The 19,528-nt window shown below is 60.6% G+C and overlaps 1 protein-coding gene across 2 annotated transcripts in view; it reads right to left on the bottom strand.

Moving 5' to 3' along the window:
- Positions 1-295: 295 nt before the first annotated feature.
- CSTPP1 (centriolar satellite-associated tubulin polyglutamylase complex regulator 1) overlaps positions 296-19,528 on the bottom strand; it is a 219,750-nt gene continuing 200,517 nt past the window's right edge. For both annotated transcript variants that reach the window (XM_055141028.1, XM_055141029.1), the window contains 6 exons: positions 18,414-18,498; positions 5,215-5,300; positions 2,710-2,905; positions 2,317-2,426; positions 1,170-1,233; positions 296-952 (listed from right to left, as the gene is read on the bottom strand). In XM_055141028.1, coding sequence (XP_054997003.1) covers positions 772-952; positions 1,170-1,233; positions 2,317-2,426; positions 2,710-2,905; positions 5,215-5,300; positions 18,414-18,498 — 722 coding nt within the window. In that variant the 3' untranslated portion in view covers positions 296-771. The remainder of the gene's footprint in view (positions 953-1,169; positions 1,234-2,316; positions 2,427-2,709; positions 2,906-5,214; positions 5,301-18,413; positions 18,499-19,528) is intronic.

Below are 19,528 nucleotides of genomic sequence, written 5' to 3'. Positions count from 1 at the left end.
CTGCCAGCACCTGGGGCACCTGGGTTTGGGGTGCTGGGGACTAGCAGGTGATAGGCTGTTGGTTCTGTCTGTGGGGCTGTGTGGTGCCAGGGATAGAGCCTGGGCTTGCCGGGGATATTCTGTTCCCGCTGTGAGCCCCGTGGGGGCGGGGGGGGGGGACACCCCTCTGCTCTAAGGCTGCTCCGGGCTTGAGGAGGCCTGTCCCCACCTTCCACTCCTGCCCGAGACGCCGGCCCCACAGCTCCGCTCAGCCCTTCCTTCACCCACATTATTCCAGGAGCCTTAGACTCGCCTCTGACCAGACACAAGGGATTTTATTCATCTCATGTATTTAACTAGGAGACACGGGGGGTCTTGAAGCAGGGTTTGAAAGGGAGTAACTTGCCCCACCTGTCGAGCTTATGGCTGGTGGCCGTCCCTTCCGAAGGCCACCCTGGCTCTGTCCTCCCACAGATATCACAGGGTCCCCCTGGCCCTCTGGAAGCTCTGTATGACTCCACGTTCTCACTCGACCTGCTGTTGTGAGACGAACTTTCTGGGGTGGCTGCCCGCAGCCCATAAGAGACCAAGTGACCTTCCTGGTGCCTCGGGGCCGGGGGGGGGGGGGACGTGACTCGGGCCAGGGAGGGCAGCTGGCAGGTCAGCGTGGGGGCTGGTACTCGGCCCTTTCACCAGCCGTGGGCAGCAGGGTGCAGAGAGGGTACAGGGTAGGAGTCCCTGGGCCTGGGTGGGATTCGGGGAAGGGGCGCTGCACAGGGACCCCCGGGCCGCTCAGGTCTCGGATTCGTCTGCGTCTGTCTCATCGTTGGAACCGTCGCTCTCCATATCCGCTTTGCGGGCGTGGTGGAGGGGTCTCCAGGGGGAGCCAACCCGGGGAGGGTTCCCGGCAGGCAGGTGGCTGACCTCTGGACTGGCCGAGACTGGAGTGACCAGGCCGGGGACCTGGGCCAGCCTGGAGGAGGGAAGGACCCCGAGGGCAGTGAGGTGCCTCCGCCCGGAGCCCAGGGTGGCCACACTCTGTGTTTGGATGAAGCTGGGCCTTCGCTTGCCGTGAGCACGCGCTGGCCCACGCCTTCGCTGACCACCAGGGGCGCTACAGGCCCAGCGACCCTGACGGACAGCAGCCTGATTGCCCACAAGGGGGCAATAGCGTCCCACCTGACACTTACAGCCGCTCCAGCTCCTCGTCCATGGCAGGGTCGTGCATCAGGTCCCCTTTGCCAGGCAAAGCTCCTAGGAGAGAAGTGGGGCACCCAGAGCTGAGTCGATCCTACCGCCGGGCCCCTGTCCGTCACACGTGCAGGGCCCGGCTCTGGCCACGTGGGAGCGGGGACCCGTCTGACACTCCGGGAGCAGCTCGGGGCGTTCTCCATGGGCCACATGCTGCAGTGTACATTTGACTTGGGGGCCTCGCGCTTGCGTGCTACCCCCATGAGCTCTGCCCAGCCTGGACATCTTAGGAGCACTGGGGGGGGGGTAGCATGCTGCTAGCCCTAGGGAGGCCGGCTGCCTGCTGCCCCGGGGTTCAGGGGCACCCCTACACTGCCACACCCCCCACGTACAGGCTACAGGGTCCCTATGGAGCAACTGTCCAGTTGTGGAGGCCCTGAAGGAGCTAGGAGTGCTTAGCCTGGCCAGTTCCCGAGCAGGTGAAGGCCACTTTGGGGTCAGATGTTGCAGGTGCTGGCCAGCTCCCCAGGGCGGGTGCGGCCAAGGAGAGAAGCCTGGTGGTGGTTGGGGGGCACAAACCCGCAGCTGGCCCTCCCCTTCTGAGCGGTCAGTCTTTCTGAGCTGCTGTTTGCTTTGTTTGCGACCTGATCTGGTGCCCGGGGCCTGGACTGGGTCAGTTGTGTGCTGCTCCCCCACAGTGCTCTCTCTTGGGCCCCAGCAGGACCCTCTGCTGGGCTCAGTGCTATAGTCTCTGGAGCGGGGAGAGCAGGGTGGGTGGGGGCGGGGGAGGAGGAGGAGCAGGGCTGAGCTGGCGCTTGGCTGCCTTTCGAAGGGAAGGCTTGCCTCTTGTCGGCTGGTAGCCGAGGCCTTGCAGGTACAGGGGCAGTACTAGACCCCTCACCCCAGAGCCACCGAACGCCCCGGGGGGCCTGATAGGTAGGGCTGGGCCCTCGGAGCCAGGGCAGGGGGGCAGCCTCATGCTGGGGCAGGACTAGGAGAGGCACCACTGGGGAGGGCACAGCCTTTTGCAGAACATCCCAGAGCCCCACATCCAGAAGCTGGGAGGCCCTGGCTGGTGCCTGAGTCTGCCCACGGCCGCGCCCCTCCAGGGCCGCGTGCGGGCTCAGCCGCCGCAAGTCGGCTTACCGAGGGCTTGGTTGATCCCGTGATGCTTGGAGAGAGCCACGAGGAATCCGTAGAAAGTCAGTCTCTGTACATTGCTGAGGACCTCCTTGATAAGTGCCAGGGGCGGGCAGCTGGAAGGGAGGCCAAGAGGCCACATTCAGAGACCCCAGCCCCCACCCCCACCCCTTCGCAGGCCCCAGGGGCCTGGCAGTGCAGGAGCCAGGCCTGTGCTGGGGGTAACAGGTGCGGCCTCTACTGGAGCTCCAGCTGGTGGCTCTGTCCCCCCAGGGGCCTCGGGCCACACGGGCAGCTGTGCCATCCGTTCCTCCAGGCCACCCTCTTCCTACTCTCTACTGAGCCTGGCCTCCGGGCGGGAGCCCCCTGGGACACCTGCAGGGCCCTGGCCGCCCACACCTGTACTTGTGCCGGTCACACAGGCTCTCCAGGCGCTGGGAGAACTGGGACGCCTCCACGCCCTCCAGCATGCTGGCCTCGCCCAGGGCCGGCCGCTGGCGGTGCTGCCCGCTCGACGACGTGGGCACGACCACCGTGTTGGGGGTCCGGCCGGACAGCAGGTCCTGGTAGATGGCCGCCACGCTCTCCAGGAACTCTGCGGGCGGCAGGGAGGGCAGAGGTTAGAGAGTGCGGGGGGACCCCAACCCGGCACCATCACCGAGTCTTCCCTCCTCTGCCGTGGCCTGCCCCTGCCTGCCCCCTCCCATCTGTCTCTCGTGACAGTAGGACGTCCCCTTCCTCCAGGCAGTGGGAGTCCCTGGTCCGAATTTCCCAGCTTCTTTTTCTTCTTGTCCTTTTTGGGCCACACCCATCAGAGCTCAGACTCCTGACTCTGTGCTCAGGGGGCTCTCTATGGGTTGTGGAGGGTCATGTGGTGCCAAGATCCAGCCTGGGCCTCCCACCTGCTAAGCAGGCACCCCCCGCACCTACCCACGGTGACCCTCCTCACCCACACAGGGCGAGTGCATCCCTGCATCTCTGCAGCACTTTGCCACGCTTGGTGTTCTGTGACATCTTTCAGGAGACGTGACCCATCTCCTCGTTAGATGGAAACGTGCATCCAAAGGCCCAGTCAGCCCCCGTAACGGGTCTGGGTTTTGATCCCCAGCACCACAGTTCCCTGAGCACTGAGCTGGGAGTGACCCCCAGGTCTGCCTGGAGAGGGGGAGGGGGGCAGGGAGGAGGGAAGGGGAGAGAAACAGACAGAGAGACAGGGGGAGGGAGGGAGGGAAGGAGAGTGGAAGGGGGTGTTGAGTGAGAGGAAGAGAGAGAAAGGAAGAGGGAGAGAGAAAAGAGAGAGCCCAGGGAGAGAGCAAATGCTCACACACGGGAGGCTGGAGCCATAGCACAGCGGGGAGGGCGTTTGCCTTGCACGCGGCCAACCCACGTTGGATCCCCAGCATCCCATATGGTTCCCTGAGTACCACCGGGAGTAATTCCTAAGTGCAGAGGAACCCCTGAGTGTGGACGGTGACCCAAATAAAGCTCACACACAGTGCCGCAGCGCGTTCCCAGCTGCCACGCGTGCAGTGCGGGTACAGGGCGTGTGGACGCTGCTGTCCCCTTTGCGGGGGCTGCAGAGGGGACCCTGGGAGGCAATGAGGAGGAGAATTGCCCCACGGAGGCTGCTCTGGGTGGGGGGCTTTGGGGAGCAGATGGCAGCCCCCCAGGGCTCCAGCCCCTGCCGGACCAGGCCCCGGTGCTGCCACTGCCCAGGCTGGCTGGCGGAGCCCCTGGCTGGCGGGAAGTTCAGGTCTCGGCTCCGCGGCGGGCCTGTGTTTACTGGCAGGCCCGTTTCAAACAAGCGTGTTTATGGACGTGGTCAGCAATTTCTAAACCCAACACTGCATTTGATGTCGCTGTGTGCCCTGCCGGGTACTGGTGTTTATCCGTCTATTTCTGTGCCACCTCATTCCCGCGGGGACTTCTTAAGTGCATAGCTGCTTGCTGCTGGGTGGGGGGCATGGGAGAGGTGCCAAGGGCTGGCGCGCCTGCTGGGCACGAAGATGTCCTGAGTTCTATGTCCTGCACTGCAGGGCCGAGCACAGAACTGGTCAGGCTGGTACTGCTGGGTCCCCATCACTGGGAGTGGCCCCAGGCACCCCCGTTCACCCCCCTAGCCTGTTGGCTACCAGGGCAGGAGTCAAGGCCAAGGACATGAGCCGGCAGGAGCAAGGTGGCAGAAGTCGGGCGTGCTGGCTCTGAGGACAACACCTCCCCTGGGCAGTGTGACTCGGGCTACTCACCTCTAAGTGTCTCCCTCTTTCGGGGGGAGGCTGGGGTCACAGTTCAATGCTCATGACTGGCAGTGAGGTGCTGCTGGGACCCAGGGCCGCGGGGGATCAAAGTCAGGGGCTCCCCAGGCCAGGCTTGCTGTGGCTGGGGGCTACCCGCCCGCCCACGACCTGGAGCTTCTTTCTCTAAGGGCCCGTGGTGGGGTGGCTGTGGGGATGAAGTGCTCTGTTTGCGGGCTGGGGCAATAGTACAGTGGGTAGGGCGTTTGCCTTGCATGCGGCAGACCCGGGTTCGATTCCCAGCATCCTATATGGTGCCCCGAGCACTGCCAGGAGTAATTTCTGAGTGCAGAGCCAGGAGTAACCCCTGAGCATCTCCAGGTGTGACCCAAAAAGAAAGAAAAAAAAAGTGCTCTGTTTGCTGCTTGGATGCTGGGAGGGTTTGGTCAAGGCCTCCTTCACCCTGTGTGGTGACGCCCGGTGACCCGAGGCCTGCACGTCCCCCCTCCCCTTGACCCAACAGGGCATTTGTCTCTTCTGGGCTGCAGGCTGTGTGGAGGGGTACGGAAGCTGGGCTCCCTGCCCCGATTCCTATCTCTGGGGGGCCGAGAGAGGCTCTCTAGGCTGGATTTGGGGAGCGCCAGACACCGGAGACCCGGAAGGCACTCACCTGAGTAGTAAAACTGGATCTGGAAGGCGAAGAGGAAATCGGAGAAGGACATCAGGCAGTCCATGGCGTCGTCCATGAGCACGATCCTGAGGAGAGGGGGTGGCAGGGATTAGAGAGGACAGAGGCCCCCCCCACCAAACCAGCCCTGCCATCATCAGTGGGCTGTGTCCACCCGACTCCGCTGGACACACTGGCCAGGTCCTGCCTGGCCTCGGGGGAGGGGGGCACAAGCTAGTGGACGGGGCACAGGAAGGAGGGGGCCGGGCATGGGGCTGCGAGGCAGCCAAGATTTCTTTCAGGCCCGAGAGCAGCAAAACCCTTTCATCCCGCAGTGAGGACCGTTTAGTTCAGAATAAATACAGCTGATCCGAAAAGGCAAAAAGAACAGCCAAGGGGCTTAAGGGGGACTTGGCAAGGGGAACTGAGATTGAATAAGCAACCAAGGGCCAGGACACAGATGGCAGACGGGGGGTGCGTGGGGGCAGATCTCCATTGCCCCCTGCATCCCTCCTGCCAGGGGACACCTCCTGGTTTGTCCTAGCCTGGGCTGCTCTGCCGCAGGCCCACCTCTCGGGAGGCTGGTGCGAGCCCACATCCAGGCTCTGCTCAGGCCTCGGCGGAGAGGTCGGGGCGGGCAGCAGACGGGCACTTGCTCCCTCCCACTCTGTGCCAGGCGGGCGCCGGGAGCACGGACCTGGGGAGCTGTGTCTGTCATGTGTCTTCTTTTGCCCTTCTCTTTCCTTTAATTTTTCTTTCTTTTTTCTTTTTTTTTTGCTTTTTGGGTCACACCCAGCAATGCACAGGGGTCACTCCTGGCATATGCACTCAGGAATCACCCCTGACGGTGCTCAGGGGACCATATGGGATGCTGGGATTTGAACCCGGGTTGGCCGCATGCAAGGCAAACGCCCTACCCGCTGTGCTATCACTCCAGCCCCTAATTTTTCTTTTTTATTTACTTGCACGCTATTTATATCTTAGGCTTTTGGGTCACACCCAGTGGTGCTCAGGGGCCTCTCCCCGTGCAGTGTCTGGAAGGCCGGGATGAGTCCAGGGCTGCCTACATGCAAAGCCAGTGACATTCAGCCAGTGACGTTGTCTCTCGGACCCTCCTTTTTAATTTTTCAAACTTTTTCTATTTTTGCCATGCCAGGGATTGAACCAGGGCCTTGTACCCTGTGCCAGACTCTTCCTGCCTGGCACCCTGCAGTGTGCCACCACTGTCGCCTCCCCTCCCCACCCCCCGCCTAACCCCCTTCATGGAGCTAGGGGGAAGGCGTTGCTATCTCCCTTTTCGGGCAGAGACATGGGGGTGAGGGACCTGAGTGATAGCATGGCAAGTCGGGGAGTGGGGCGTTTGCCTTACATGCAACTGACCTGGGTTGGATCCCCAGAACCCCATATGGTCCCCCAGGCACAGCCAGGAGTGATCCCTGAGCATTAACTGGGTGTGGTCCCCAAACAATCACAACAACAACACCCAAATACCGCATCAACTTCCTCCAAAACAATAACAACAAAAAGACAGGAGAATGGGTGGGTGTGATTCCATAGCTGTGTCTCAAAGTGCCTCCTAAAAAGTTTTTTTTGTGGTTGTGCTGTGGGCTGACTCCTGGCCCAGTGCTCGGGGATCCTGGTGGGCTGGGGGGGGGGGGAAACCATAGGTGATATCGGGGATGGAATCCAGGTTGTTGTGCAAGGCAAACGCCCTTCCTGCTGTTCTATCGCTCTGGCTCCTTGAAAATTTAAACTTTCTATACTCCCCCTACCGTTTCCTTGTTGTATAGCCCACAGTTAGCTGTGATGCTGGGGATCCCACGTAGCAAAATTACCAGGGCTGTGCCCATCACTGTGAGTGGTGCCAGGCATCAAACTCACAGCCCCATGTTCCCGAGGCAGGCGCTTTGCCATGGAGCTAATGCCAGCCTCTCACACTTAAGGACCGACACAGGCTATAAGTACTAATAGTTTTAGTATCTATGGTTAATTTATCTTCTTTATCTTCACCCTCTCTTAAGGTCTGGTTTCTCACCATCCCTTAAGGAAGGAAAGAAAAACTGTCTTCCGGGGTTGGAGCGATAGCACAGTGGGTAGGGCATTTGCCTTGCACGCAGCCAACCTGGGTTTGATTCCCAGCATCCCATATGGTCCCCTGAGCACCGCCAGGAGTGATTCCTGAATGCAGAACCAGTAGTAACCCTGTGTATCACCAGGTGTGACACAAAAAGCAAAAAAAAAAAAAAAAAAAAAAAAAAGAAAGAAAGAAAAGCTGTCTTCCTATCAACATGGAAATTCTAGCAGGAAAATTTCAAGGCCTGGGCCAGGGAAGCCGCGATGCTGCTGGAGGGCCACACGGGGGCGCCCTGACCCCTCCACCAAGGGCTGGTGGGCTCAAGGGCTGGCGGTAGTTACCCCATTTCTCAAGGCCTCAGGAGAGCCCCGAAGGCGGAAAGGGCACAAAGCCCAGACTCTGAGATCTGGATGGAGAGAGAGGGGTGGCCTAGGCTGAGCAGAGACTCCCGGCCCCCGCACCGGGGAGGAGGAGACCCCGGCCCCGTGGACAGCAGGGCTCGGCGCACTTTCTCCCTTTATTGATTCAGGTCTTCATTTGGCTGACTCAGAGATCATGAAAACCACCCCTTGAAAGGGTATGCTGCCTTCTAGAATCTTCGCTCAGAGTGTGTGTCCATCCCCGCTGCTGAACCTGCTGGGCTCGGGCAGACGGCCTGTCCAGTGTTCATGAAGGTGAGCGGCCGCAGGCTGGGCTGGGGAGTAGATACGGCAGGGCCTTGCTTCCAGAGGGACCGTGGGCCGAGGTTTTCTTTTCTTTTTTTTTTTTTTGCTTTTGCTTTTTGGGTCACACACAGCAGTGCACGGGGGGGGGGGGGGGTTACTCCTGACTCTGCACTCAGGAATCACTCCTGGCAGTGCTGGGGACCATATGGGATGCTGGGAATCGAACCTGGGTTGGCTGCGTGCAAGGCAAACAAACGCCCTACCCGCTGTGCTATCGCTCCAGCCCTGGGCCGAGGTTTTCTGACTGGGCAGCCCAATGGGCCAAGCGGACCTCAGCTTTGCTGGTCAGCAGCCCCATTCTCCACTCTGTTGGCTTGGGGGCCTGGGGGCTGACAACCGGAGACACCCCCCACGCGCCCTCCATCGCCCTGCCCCGAGATCTCTCCCAAGCCCCCTCCTGCCTCACCCCCCCCAACACTGAGACCCTCTTCCGGTTCTCTGGGCGGACCAATAACCGCTGGCCCCAGTTCCAGCTCTCGCTCTGGCCTCCTCTTGTCCAGGGACTGTGGACAGGAAGACGGTTTCCTGGTGTGTGGCTTGGCTTTGTTGTTTCTGGGTGGCATCCAGCAGTGACCCTGGTGCTGGGGGGGCCACTGCCTGGGGTGCTCAGGAGGGACCCCGGTCTCCTGCAGGCCGAATGGGCCCTTTCAGTTACCTGGAGTGCCTTTGTTTTCTTGAGGGGGCTGGCAGGGGGTGGGGTTTAGCTTGGTGGTGTGGATCTGAGGGTTCCATGCTGGGGGTCATGAGGGCCACCTGGGGGCAGCTGGGGAGGGGGCGTGTGGTGCCCGAGATGGAACTTGGGGCCTTGCTCATGCAAGACACGTGCTGCAGCCCTGCGGTTCGTGGTTGCACCTAAGACCTTTCGGGGGGGTCTGTTTTGTTTGGGGGCCACACCCAGCTATGCTCAGGGTTTACTCCAGGCTCTACACGGAGGGGCTCGGCTGGGCGCCTTACCCGCTGCACCGTTTCTTTGGCCCTTACAGCGGCTGCCCTGTTAGTGAGCTGCCTGTCCCTGGAAACGGCCAAGCGGAGGCCTCAGGGCCTTTGAGGGCTTCCTTGGGCTCTGGCCAAGCCCACAGCTGGACAGATGGCACACAGGTACAGTGCGGGGGAGCCCCTGGGCAGAGAGGGGCTGCGGGGAAGCCTTCAGCCTCAACAGCCCCCTGCTTTGGCCCAGGAAGCTTCTAGGAGCCTGGCACTGGACTCCAGGCCGACCTGCAGGAGAAGGCGCCAGGCCCATCTCTGTTTGTGGCCGGGACAACTCCACGCTGTCCACCTGTAGCCCACAGACAGAGCATTTGCCCCGAACTCTGGCCTGTCCCTCTGCAGACAGCTCGTCTAGCCCCGGGCACCTTGGGGTCAGGTATATCCACTCGCTCTGGTTTTCTCCTGCTGGGAACCAGCACAACACCTCCTTCTTGCCGCCCCGCTCTGAAGCGGAGCCAAGGAAGCCACTGCCAAGGGGATGGGGCTCCCAGCCAGCCAGACCTCCGGGCTCTAGGGGGCCCTGGGGAGACCAAGGCGGCTCTGCCGTTGGGTATGGAGCAGAATCAGGTCAGGAGGCAGGTGGGGGTGGCAGAGAGGGCCTGGCTGGGTCCAGAGCCCCTCAGTGGACCCTCCCTGTCCCCTCCCCCTCTGCTGGCTCCCCACAGCCTGGGGGGCCGCGTGCGAGGGTCTGTGACATGGTATATAACTTGTTTTCTGGTGCATGCCCACTTGGAAGTAGTTGCAGGGGTTGGGGGGATTGAACTCAGGGTGCACCCATGCTTGGCACATGCCCTGCTCCTCTGAGCTACAGTCCTGCACTTCATTCACCCTCTGTCTGCTGCTCTGTCAAGTCCTGGGGGCCTGGACATCATCTCCCTCACTGTCACGGCCCAATGCCCAGTACGTAACAGGCATGCAGCAGATCCACGTGAATAAGGGATGGGAAGGAAAGAATGTTGTGCTCTGGGCCAGGAACCCTGCCACATGGCGGGGGGCGGGGGGCAGGGGCATTGCAAAATGACTGAAGCTGTGTTCTCGGGGCAGGGCATGAGGTCTGGGAGGGGAGATGCTCTGCAAATATTTGAAGCAATGTAGCAATGAAACATCACCCCTCAACTCACAATTATATTGAAAAAAAAAAGAATATTTGGGGCTGGAGTGGCAGTATTGAGATCAGTGGACTTGCACTGTATGGTCCCCTAGCCCCAGTGGACATAGTCTCTGAGCACCCACTTCCTTCCCCCACCGAAAAAAAGGTACTACTTGGGCAGGGTAAAAAGCACAAGTGGGGACCAGAGTGATAGCACAGTGGGTAGGGCGTTTGCCTTACACACGGTCGACCCAGGTTCAATCCCCGGCATCCCATATGGTCCCCCAAGCACTGCCAGGAGTAATTCCTGAGCCTAGAGCCAGGAGTAACCCCTGAGCATCACTGGGTGTGAACCATGAAGCAAAAAACAAAAAAAAACAAGTAAGCAAACCCACAAGTGGTAGAACACATGCTTGCTTCCACTTCCACGTGCCTGTGCCAGCCAGGTGTGGCTCCTGGGAAAACAAGTCACTCACGGAGGACTATGTAAGGGGTGTTTTACTTGTATTACTTCAATTTTAAGGTCGACCTTTTGAGGCAGGTGTCATCATTATTTCCATTCGGCAGAGGAAGAAACTGAGGCTTGGAGAAACGATTCCTAGCCAGTTCGGAACGGGGCTGCATCAGAAGCCGAGGGCTGCCCGGCCCCCGTGCTGGCCCCTCCTCTGCCCTGTGTGCACAGTCAGCTGCAGAGTCAGCTTCAGGGGGCCTGAGGCCCATATCTGAGACTGGAGTCCTGGCCAGGGGTGCAGCCTGGGTTTAGTCAATGTGCCTGCCAAGTCGGGGTTCACTCCCTGGTACTCATGAGCACTGCCGGGAGGGGCTCCTGAGCAACTGTTGGGCATGGCTCCCCCAAAGCAAAACACCACCAATGACTAGATGCTGCAGGTGATTCTGACACGCTCAGGTCCGAGAATAGCTGCTTTAGCGCCTCACCTTCAGCTTCCCGGGGTCCTGTGTGCTGGTTTCTGGGCTCAGCTGGGGGTAGGGGACGGGCTGAGTCTGCAGGCTGCTCTCAAGCATTTTGCTGGCTTATATGGGTATGCGGGAGCTGTTGCTGAGATTTCCAGGACTGCTCAGATCGGGACTAGGCCTCCTCCACCCAGATCCCCAGTTTTCCAGTAGCTTGGCAGTCACACCCACAAACTGCCCCCAGCACCATGTAATCTCATCAACGGCCAAGATCCAGAGACTATAAAACAAAGCTTCTGGAAGAGAGCAATGCAGAATCTCACACAGCAGAGCCTGGCAAGCTACCCATGGCGTATTAGATATGCCAAAACAGTAACAATAATGGGTCTCATTCCCCTGACCCTGAACGTGACAGGTTCAAATGGAGACGTTACTGGCACCTGCTCGAGCAAATCCATGAGCAAAGGGACAATAGTGATACAATGATACTCTTTGTTGCATTTTCTGTCTTAGGCAAGGAAGAAAGCCCAGAAAGATCTGCCTTACGGACCCAGAAACCTCACTTATTTTGAAAAAGTCTGGTAATAATAATGCCAACACTATTATTTCAACAGAAAAAAAAACTATTGCTTAAAAAAAAGTCTACAATGTGCTAAGCAATTTGCAGTTTTTGGGTTGTGCCGGAAATCTTCCCACTACCCTGTGTGTGTGTTACACTATCACTATTTCCATTTCACAGATCTGGAGACAGGGCTGAGCAAAGCTAAGACTCTCAAGTCAGTTGGGCCAGGAAGATGGTACAGCACACAGCTGACCCCGGTTTGATCCAATGAGCCCACTAGGGTGATCCCTGAGCCAGGAGTCAGCCCTGAGCATTGCTGGGTGTGAAGAAGAAGAAGACTCAGCTGTTCTTCAAGTCCATGTTCTCCTGTGAATATGTATTTTGCTCGTTGTCTCTTTCTTTGTTTGCTTATTTTCGCTCTGGAGCAAGTTGGTATGGGGGATGGACATGGAGGATGGACATGGAGGATGAACAAGGAGGATGGCAGAGAAGGTGGCAGGGAGGATGGTCTGGACATTGGCAGGGAGGATGACAGGGATGGCAGGGAGGGTGGCAGGGAGGGTGGCGAGGATGGCAGGGAGGATGGCAGGGAGGGTGGCAGGGAGGATGGTAGGGAGGATGGCAGGGAGGACGGCAGTGAGGATGGCGAGGATGGCAAAGAGGGTGGCAGGGATGTCAGGGAGGATGGCAGGGAGGGAGGCAGGGAGGGTGGCAGGGAGGATGGCAGGGAGGATGGCAGGGAGGGTGACAGGGAGGGTGGCAGGGAGGATGGCAGGGATGGCAGGGAGGATGGCAGTGAGGATGGCAGCGAGGATGGCGAGGATGGCGAGGATGTCAGGGAGGATGGCAGGGAGGGAGGCAGGGAGGATGGCAAGGATGGCAGGGAGGATGGCAGGGAGGGTGGCAGGAAGGATGGCAGCGAGGATGGCGAGGATGGCAAAGAGGGTGGCAGGGATGTCAGGGAGGATGGCAGGGAGGGAGGCAGGGAGGATGGTGAGGATGGCAGGGAGGATGACAGGGAGAGTGGCAGGGAGGGTGGCAGGGAGGATGGCAGGGAGAGTGGCAGGGAGGGTGGCAGAGAGTGTGACAGGGAGGGTGGCAGGGAGGATGGCAAGGATGGCAGGGAGGATGGCAGGGAGGGTGGCAGGAAGGATGGCAGCGAGGATGGCGAGGATGGCAAAGAGGGTGGCAGGGATGGCAGGGAGGATGGCAGGGAGGGAGGCAGGGAGGATGGTGAGGATGGCAGGGAGGATGGCAGGGAGAGTGGCAGGGAGGGTGGCAGGGAGTGTGGCAGGGAGAGTGGCAGGGAGGATGGCAGGAAGAGTGGCAGGGAGGGTGGCAGGGAGGAAGGCAGGGAGAGTGGCAGGGAGGGTGGCAGAGAGTGTGACAGGGAGGGTGGCAGGGAGGATGGCAAGGATGGCAGGGAGGATGGCAGGGAGGATGGCGAGGATGGTAGGGAAGGTGGCAGGGATGTCAGGGAGGATGTCAGGGAGGATGTCAGGGAGGGTGGCAGGGAGGGTGGCAGGGAGGGTGGCAGGGAGGGTGGCAGGGAGGATGGCAGGGAGGGTGGCAGGGAGAGTGGCAGGGAGGGTGGCAGGGAGGATGGCAGGAAGAGTGGCAGGGAGGGTGGCAGGGAGGGTGGCAGGGAGTGTGACAGGGAAGGTGGCAGGGAAGATGGCAAGGATGGAAAGGATGGCAGGGAGGATGGCGAGGATGGCAGGGAGGGTGGCAGGGATGTCAGGGAGGATGGCAGGGAGGGTGGCAGGGAGGATGGCAGCGAGGATGGCAGCGAGGATGGCAGGGAGGGTGGCAGGGAGGGTGGCAGGGATGTCAGGGAGGATGGCGAGGATGGCAGGGAGGATGGCAGGGAGGGTGGCAGGGAGGATGGCAGGGAGGGTGGCAGGGAGGGTGGCAGGGAGGGTGGCAGGGAGGGTGGCAGGGAGGGTGGCAGGGAGGGTGGCAGGGAGGATGGCAGTGAGGATGGTAGGGAGGATGGTGAGGATGGCAGGGATGTCAGGGAGGATGGCAGGGAGGGAGGCAGGGATGATGGCAAGGATGGCAGGGAGGATGGCAGGGAGGGTGGCAGGAAGGATGGCAGCGAGGATGGCGAGGATGGCAAAGAGGGTGGCAGGGATGTCAGGGAGGATGGCAGGGAGGGAGGCAGGGAGGATGGTGAGGATGGCAGGGAGGATGGCAGGGAGAGTGGCAGGGAGGGTGGCAGGGAGGATGGCAGGGAGAGTGGCAGGGAGGGTGGCAGGGAGTGTGACAGGGAGGGTGGCAGGGAGGATGGCAGGGAGGATGGCGAGGATGGTAGGGAAGGTGGCAGGGATGTCAGGGAGGATGGCAGGGAGAGTGGCAGGGAGGGTGGCAGGGAGGGTGGCAGGGAGGGTGGCAGGGAGGATGGCAGGGAGGGTGGCAGGGAGAGTGGCAGGGAGGGTGGCAGGGAGGATGGCAGGAAGAGTGGCAGGGAGGGTGGCAGGGAGGGTGGCAGGGAGGGTGGCAGGGAGTGTGACAGGGAAGGTGGCAGGGAAGATGGCAAGGATGGAAAGGATGGCAGGGAGGATGGCGAGGATGGCAGGGAGGGTGGCAGGGATGTCAGGGAGGATGGCAGGGAGGGTGGCAGGGAGGATGGCAGCGAGGATGGCAGGGAGGGTGGCAGGGAGGGTGGCAGGGATGTCAGGGAGGATGGCGAGGATGGCTGGGAGGATGGCAGGGAGGGTGGCAGGGAGGATGGCAGGGAGGGTGGCAGGGAGGGTGGCAGGGAGGGTGGCAGGGAGGGTGGCAGGGAGGGTGGCAGGGAGGGTGGCAGGGAGGATGGCAGGGAGGGCAGGGAGGATGGCAGTGAGGATGGTAGGGAGGATGGTGAGGATGGCAGGGATGTCAGGGAGGATGGCAGGGAGGGAGGCAGGGATGATGGCAAGGATGGCAGGGAGGATGGCAGGGAGGGTGGCAGGAAGGATGGCAGCGAGGATGGCGAGGATGGCAAAGAGGGTGGCAGGGATGTCAGGGAGGATGGCAGGGAGGGAGGCAGGGAGGATGGTGAGGATGGCAGGGAGGATGGCAGGGAGAGTGGCAGGGAGGGTGGCAGGGAGGATGGCAGGGAGAGTGGCAGGGAGGGTGGCAGGGAGTGTGACAGGGAGGATGGCGAGGATGGTAGGGAAGGTGGCAGGGATGTCAGGGAGGATGGCAGGGAGAGTGGCAGGGAGAGTGGCAGGGAGGATGGCAGGGAGGATGGCAGGGAGGGTGACAGGGAGGATGGCAGGGAGGGTGGCAGGGAGGGTGGCAGGGAGGGTGGCAGGGAGGGTGGCAGGGAGGGTGGCAGGGAGAGTGGCAGGGAGAGTGGCAGGGAGGGTGGCAGGGAGGATGGCAGGAAGAGTGGCAGGGAGGGTGGCAGGGAGGGTGGCAGGAAGAGTGGCAGGGAGTGTGACAGGAAAGTTGGCAGGGAGGATGGCAAGGATGGCAAGGATGGCAGGGAGGATGGCGAGGATGGCAGGGAGGGTGGCAGGGATGTCAGGGAGGATGGCGAGGATGGCAGGGAGGATGGCAGGGAGGGTGGCAGGGAGGATGGCAGGGAGGGTGACAGGGAGGGTGGCAGGGAGGATGGCAGGGAGGATGGCAGGGAGGGAGGCAGGGAGGATGGCAGGGATGGCAGGGAGGATGGCAGTGAGGATGGTAGCGAGGATGGCAAGGATGGCAGGGATGTCAGGGAGGATGGCAGGGAAGGAGGCAGGGAGGATGGCAGGGATGTCAGGGAGGATGGCAAAGAGGGTGGCAGGGAGGGTGACAGGGAGGGTGGCAGCGAGGGTAACAGGGAGGATGGCAGGGAGGGTGACAGGGAGGGTGACAGGGAGGGTGGCAGGGAGGGTGACAGGGATGGCAGGGATGGCAGGGAGGATGTCAGGGAGGATGGCGAGAATGGCAGGGAGGATGGCAGGGAGGATGGCAGGGAGAGTGGCAGGGAGGATGTCAGGGAGGATGGCGAGAATGGCAGGGAGGATGGCAGGGAGGATGGCAGGGAGAGTGGCAGGGAGGATGGCAGGGATGGTGGCAGGGAGGGTGGCAGGGAGGATGGCAGGGAGGGTGACAGGGAGGGTGACAGGGACGGTGACAGGGACGGTGACAGGGAGGGTGGCAGGGAGGGTGGCAGGGAGGATGGCAGGGATGGCAGGGAGGATGACAGGGAGGATGGCAGCAAGGATGGGCATTGAGAGGCTCCTGTGATCATCGGGGGACAGAATGACGTTCTGACTCTGGCAGCTGGGGTCTACATGAGGGAGGGGCTCTCTGGTGCTGTCTGGAACATGTTGGCACCTTTCCTGCCTGGGCCCTGCTCACACCTGCTGCCCCAGGGCCTGGCTGCAGGCTGCGGCCCCCAGCGGGCGGGCAGGCAGGGCATGTGGGCAGGCCACGGCCCAGCTGCTGCGGCTGACATTCCTTCCTGCATGCCTCATCACAGGCTGCAGGCTGTGCCCAGACCCTGGGCACCGACTCCAGCAGGCCCAGCGCCCGGCCAGTCCCTCCCTGTCCCGCAGCCATACGTCAGCAGCCCGGGCCTGTGTGGAAGCGGGCGCCAGGCCTCCAGGACCAAGAAAACCCCTCCGCAGCTGAGCAAGTGAGTGGGCACACGTTGTGGGCAGAGTTCCCTGGTTCGGCAGAAAGAATGGCACAAAGGAGGTGGGGTGGCACCAGAAGGCTGATGGACCCACACACGGAAACCCCTGCTGCCCTGGGTTCTGAGTTCATGGCAAACTTCGCTGCCACTCTCTCCAGGGTGATGCCAGGTCTTGGCTTGTGTCAGCCACCCCCTGTGGCTTCCTCTGTGTTCTGGCTGTGGATTGGCTACGCTGGTCAAAGTTTCTTTTTAATTATTAAAAAAAAAAAAAAGAACTGGGGATGGTGGTTTTGGGTCACACATGGGGATGCTTAGGGCTTCCTCTTGGCTCTGGGCTCAGGAGTAACCCCTCAAATGTTCAGGTGGGGGTGGATACTTGCGGGATATTTGCTGCTGGGGATCGAACCAGGGTCAGCTCATGCAAGCCAGTGCTTTAACCCTTGTCATCTCTGTCTGGCTCCTGCAGTTTCTGTCCAGCCTCTCCAGGTGAGGAGAGGGTCAGCTCCTAGCCATGGCCGGGGGAGGACCCGACTGTCCATAGTGATAAAACCGGCTGTTTTGGCTTGAAGCTTCTGTCCCTTCTGCACCAGCTGTGCAGCACTGTGGAGCAGAACTGACAGGCTCTGGGCGCAAGGCGGCTGTGACGGGCCGAGGGTGTCTGGGGAGTTCAGCCCCTTTCGGGACCGGAGGGAACCCAGAGCGACACCTATTAGACTTGATGCGTGGATGGGGGCGTGGAGCAGGCTCAGGGGCCAGGGACGCCTGCAGATGAGGCTGTGAGTCTGGGTGTGGCGGCTGCTATTAGCAGCCTTATCTGCCCGTGGGGGTCCAGGGACTCCCCAGTTTGGGACCCCGCCCCCGGGGAGGCCACGACCCAGGGTGTGGGCTCAGGGTCCTGCAGCTGAGCGTGAGATCCTGGTGGGCACCTGGGCTGGGAAGCATCACTGCCAAATACCACTGAGGGGAAAAAGCCTATTGATGAACCCAGAGGTTCAGAATCCTCCCCCAAGGTCACCGCTGTAGTAGGGTCACCCTTGGCGCTGTCCAAGCTGGACAGACGTAGGATGACATGAATCGCCTGGGAGAGGGGAGAGGACAGGGAGGAAGGAACATGCTTGACATGTGGCTGAGCATAGCTGAATCCCAGCCCTTCGTATGGTCCCCTCTGAGCTCCGAGAGGAGAGATTCCAGAGCCGGGACCCAGCCCTGAGCACTGCTGGCGGGGCCCTGCCATAGAAGTGCAGCAACATGAATATTTGAGGAAAAATTGCGCTCTGGCATCTTTTGCAAATAAGATTTTTGTTATACTTCCATTTGCTGCCTTAGCTCAGGGTAAGCTCTTTTTTCTTTTCTTTTTTTTTCGTTTTGGGTCACACCTGGTGATGCACAGGGGTTACTCCTGGCTCTGCACTCAGGAATTACCCCTGGCCGTGCTCAGGGGACCATATGGGATGCTGGGATTTGAACCCGGGTCAGCCGCGTGCAAGGCAAACGCCCTACCCGCTGTGCTATCTCTCCAGCCCCGTAAGCTCTTTTTTCTTTTGGTTACATCTGGCTGTGCTCAGGGCTCACTTCTGCTCACGGAAGCATATGGCTGTGCCGGGGGATCGAACCTGGGTCTGCCACGTGCGAGGCAAACACCTCGCCCGCTGCGCTGTCTCCCCACTCTCCTTAGCTCAGGTTTTGTGTTCCGTGAATAACAGTGAACAGAGCCATAATCCAACTATTTCATTTGGTTAAAAAACAAAAAAACCAAAAAAAAAAAAACCAACAAACCAACCACGAGTGCCAGTGAAACCCAAGACAAATCCGGAGCTTCTAACTCTGCCAAGTCTTCCTGGTTCTGGATGAACCTCGAAAACCCTTCTAGCGCCACAAATATCATCTCCCCTCCCCGGGGACCCCCGGGGACCCCCCGCCCCCCGCCTCCCGCATCCTCTTTATGCCTCTCTGGTCTCCAGTCTCTGGCCCTTCCTTATCACTTGCTGCCAACACTTGCCCCTTCTCAGAAGCTTCTCCCGGGCTTCCCGCCGCCCGTGGCCGTCTCCTCAGCACACCCCTCCCGGCGTCATCTGCAGACCCCGAGGCTCCCCACAGAAGCCACAGGCTCATTAGGGTTCCCTCTGGACGTGCAGAGCACGAGTCTTATATTTCAGGGCCAGGCCCGGAGACTCCCTCTATTTCCGGCTCCCCCCCACCCCCCCCCCACCCTGCTGCGAGTCCCGGAGGGCGGGGCCTACCTGGCTGCCTTCTGGGTGAGCTCCAGCGGGAAGTCGGGGCACAGCAGCTGCAGCAGACAGTGATACTCCTTCATGGTCAGCAGGTCTGCGAGGCAACGGAGAAGGCATTAGATGCCTGCCGGCTGAGGGGAGCGAGTCTTCACGCATTTTATCACTGTCGCTGTCACTGTCATCCCATTGCTCATCGATTTGTTCGAGCGGGCACCAGTAACATCTCTCATTGTGAGACTTATTGTTACTGTTTTTGGCATATCCAGTACGCCACGGGTAGCTTGCTTGCCAGGCTCTGCCGCGTGGGCGCGATACTCGCGGTAGCTTGCTGGGCTCTCCGAGAGGGGCGGAGGAATCGAACACGGGTCGGCTGCATGAAAGGCAAATGCCCTACCGTTGTGCTATTGCTCCAGCCGACGCATTTTATTATTGTTAATTTTTAAACAGGAGGGCAGACCTGCGGTGTTAGGGAATCAAACTCTTGCACCTGCTCGAACCACGTCCCCTGTTCTGCTGCTTATTTGCTGCTTTCCTTTCCGTTCCTTCCCATTCACAGCTGTTGCGAGGTCCTGGGCTCACACCCTTCAGCTGCAGCACGTGAACACTTATTCACGAAGCCAGCTGGGTTGCAGTGCTCGGGGTGTGGGGTGCAGAAGGGAAGGCTCCCAGGATGATGCTCTGCACCTGGGGTACAGCTCAGGCTCAAACTCTTGGCCTCAAGCTTGCAAGGCAGATGCTGGTTCAAGGAGCCACCCCGAGGGCCCCCCTCACAGATGTCCAGCCTCATCTCAGTACTCAGCAACTCCTCCCAGCACTCAGGGACCGTCTCCAGGGGGGTCACTGAGGAATATGGAAGCAGCGGGGAAGGAACTGGAGTGACAGTCTTCAAAACAGGCCCGAGACCAGTCGTGTCGTGGACTATGTGGACATCGTGCCTAGAGAAACCCAGTCTCGCAGTGTCCAGCAGAGAATCCACCAGCCGAGTGCCCCGCAAACCTATCCCTCTGGCCCCCAGCCGAGCACAGGCTGGCGCCCGTGGGACACCTGCACACAAGCCTGGTCATCCTGTTCTGGGAACCCCAGCCAGAGATTCCGGACAGACTGTCAAGGCAACCGAATGATTC

This window comes from Sorex araneus, chromosome 6 (assembly GCF_027595985.1).
Source record: "Sorex araneus isolate mSorAra2 chromosome 6, mSorAra2.pri, whole genome shotgun sequence".
In the NCBI taxonomy this organism is placed as follows: domain Eukaryota; kingdom Metazoa; phylum Chordata; class Mammalia; order Eulipotyphla; family Soricidae; genus Sorex; species Sorex araneus.
The sequence above is the reverse complement of the archived record's forward strand: the minus strand, read 5'-3'. Positions and strand labels throughout refer to the sequence as shown.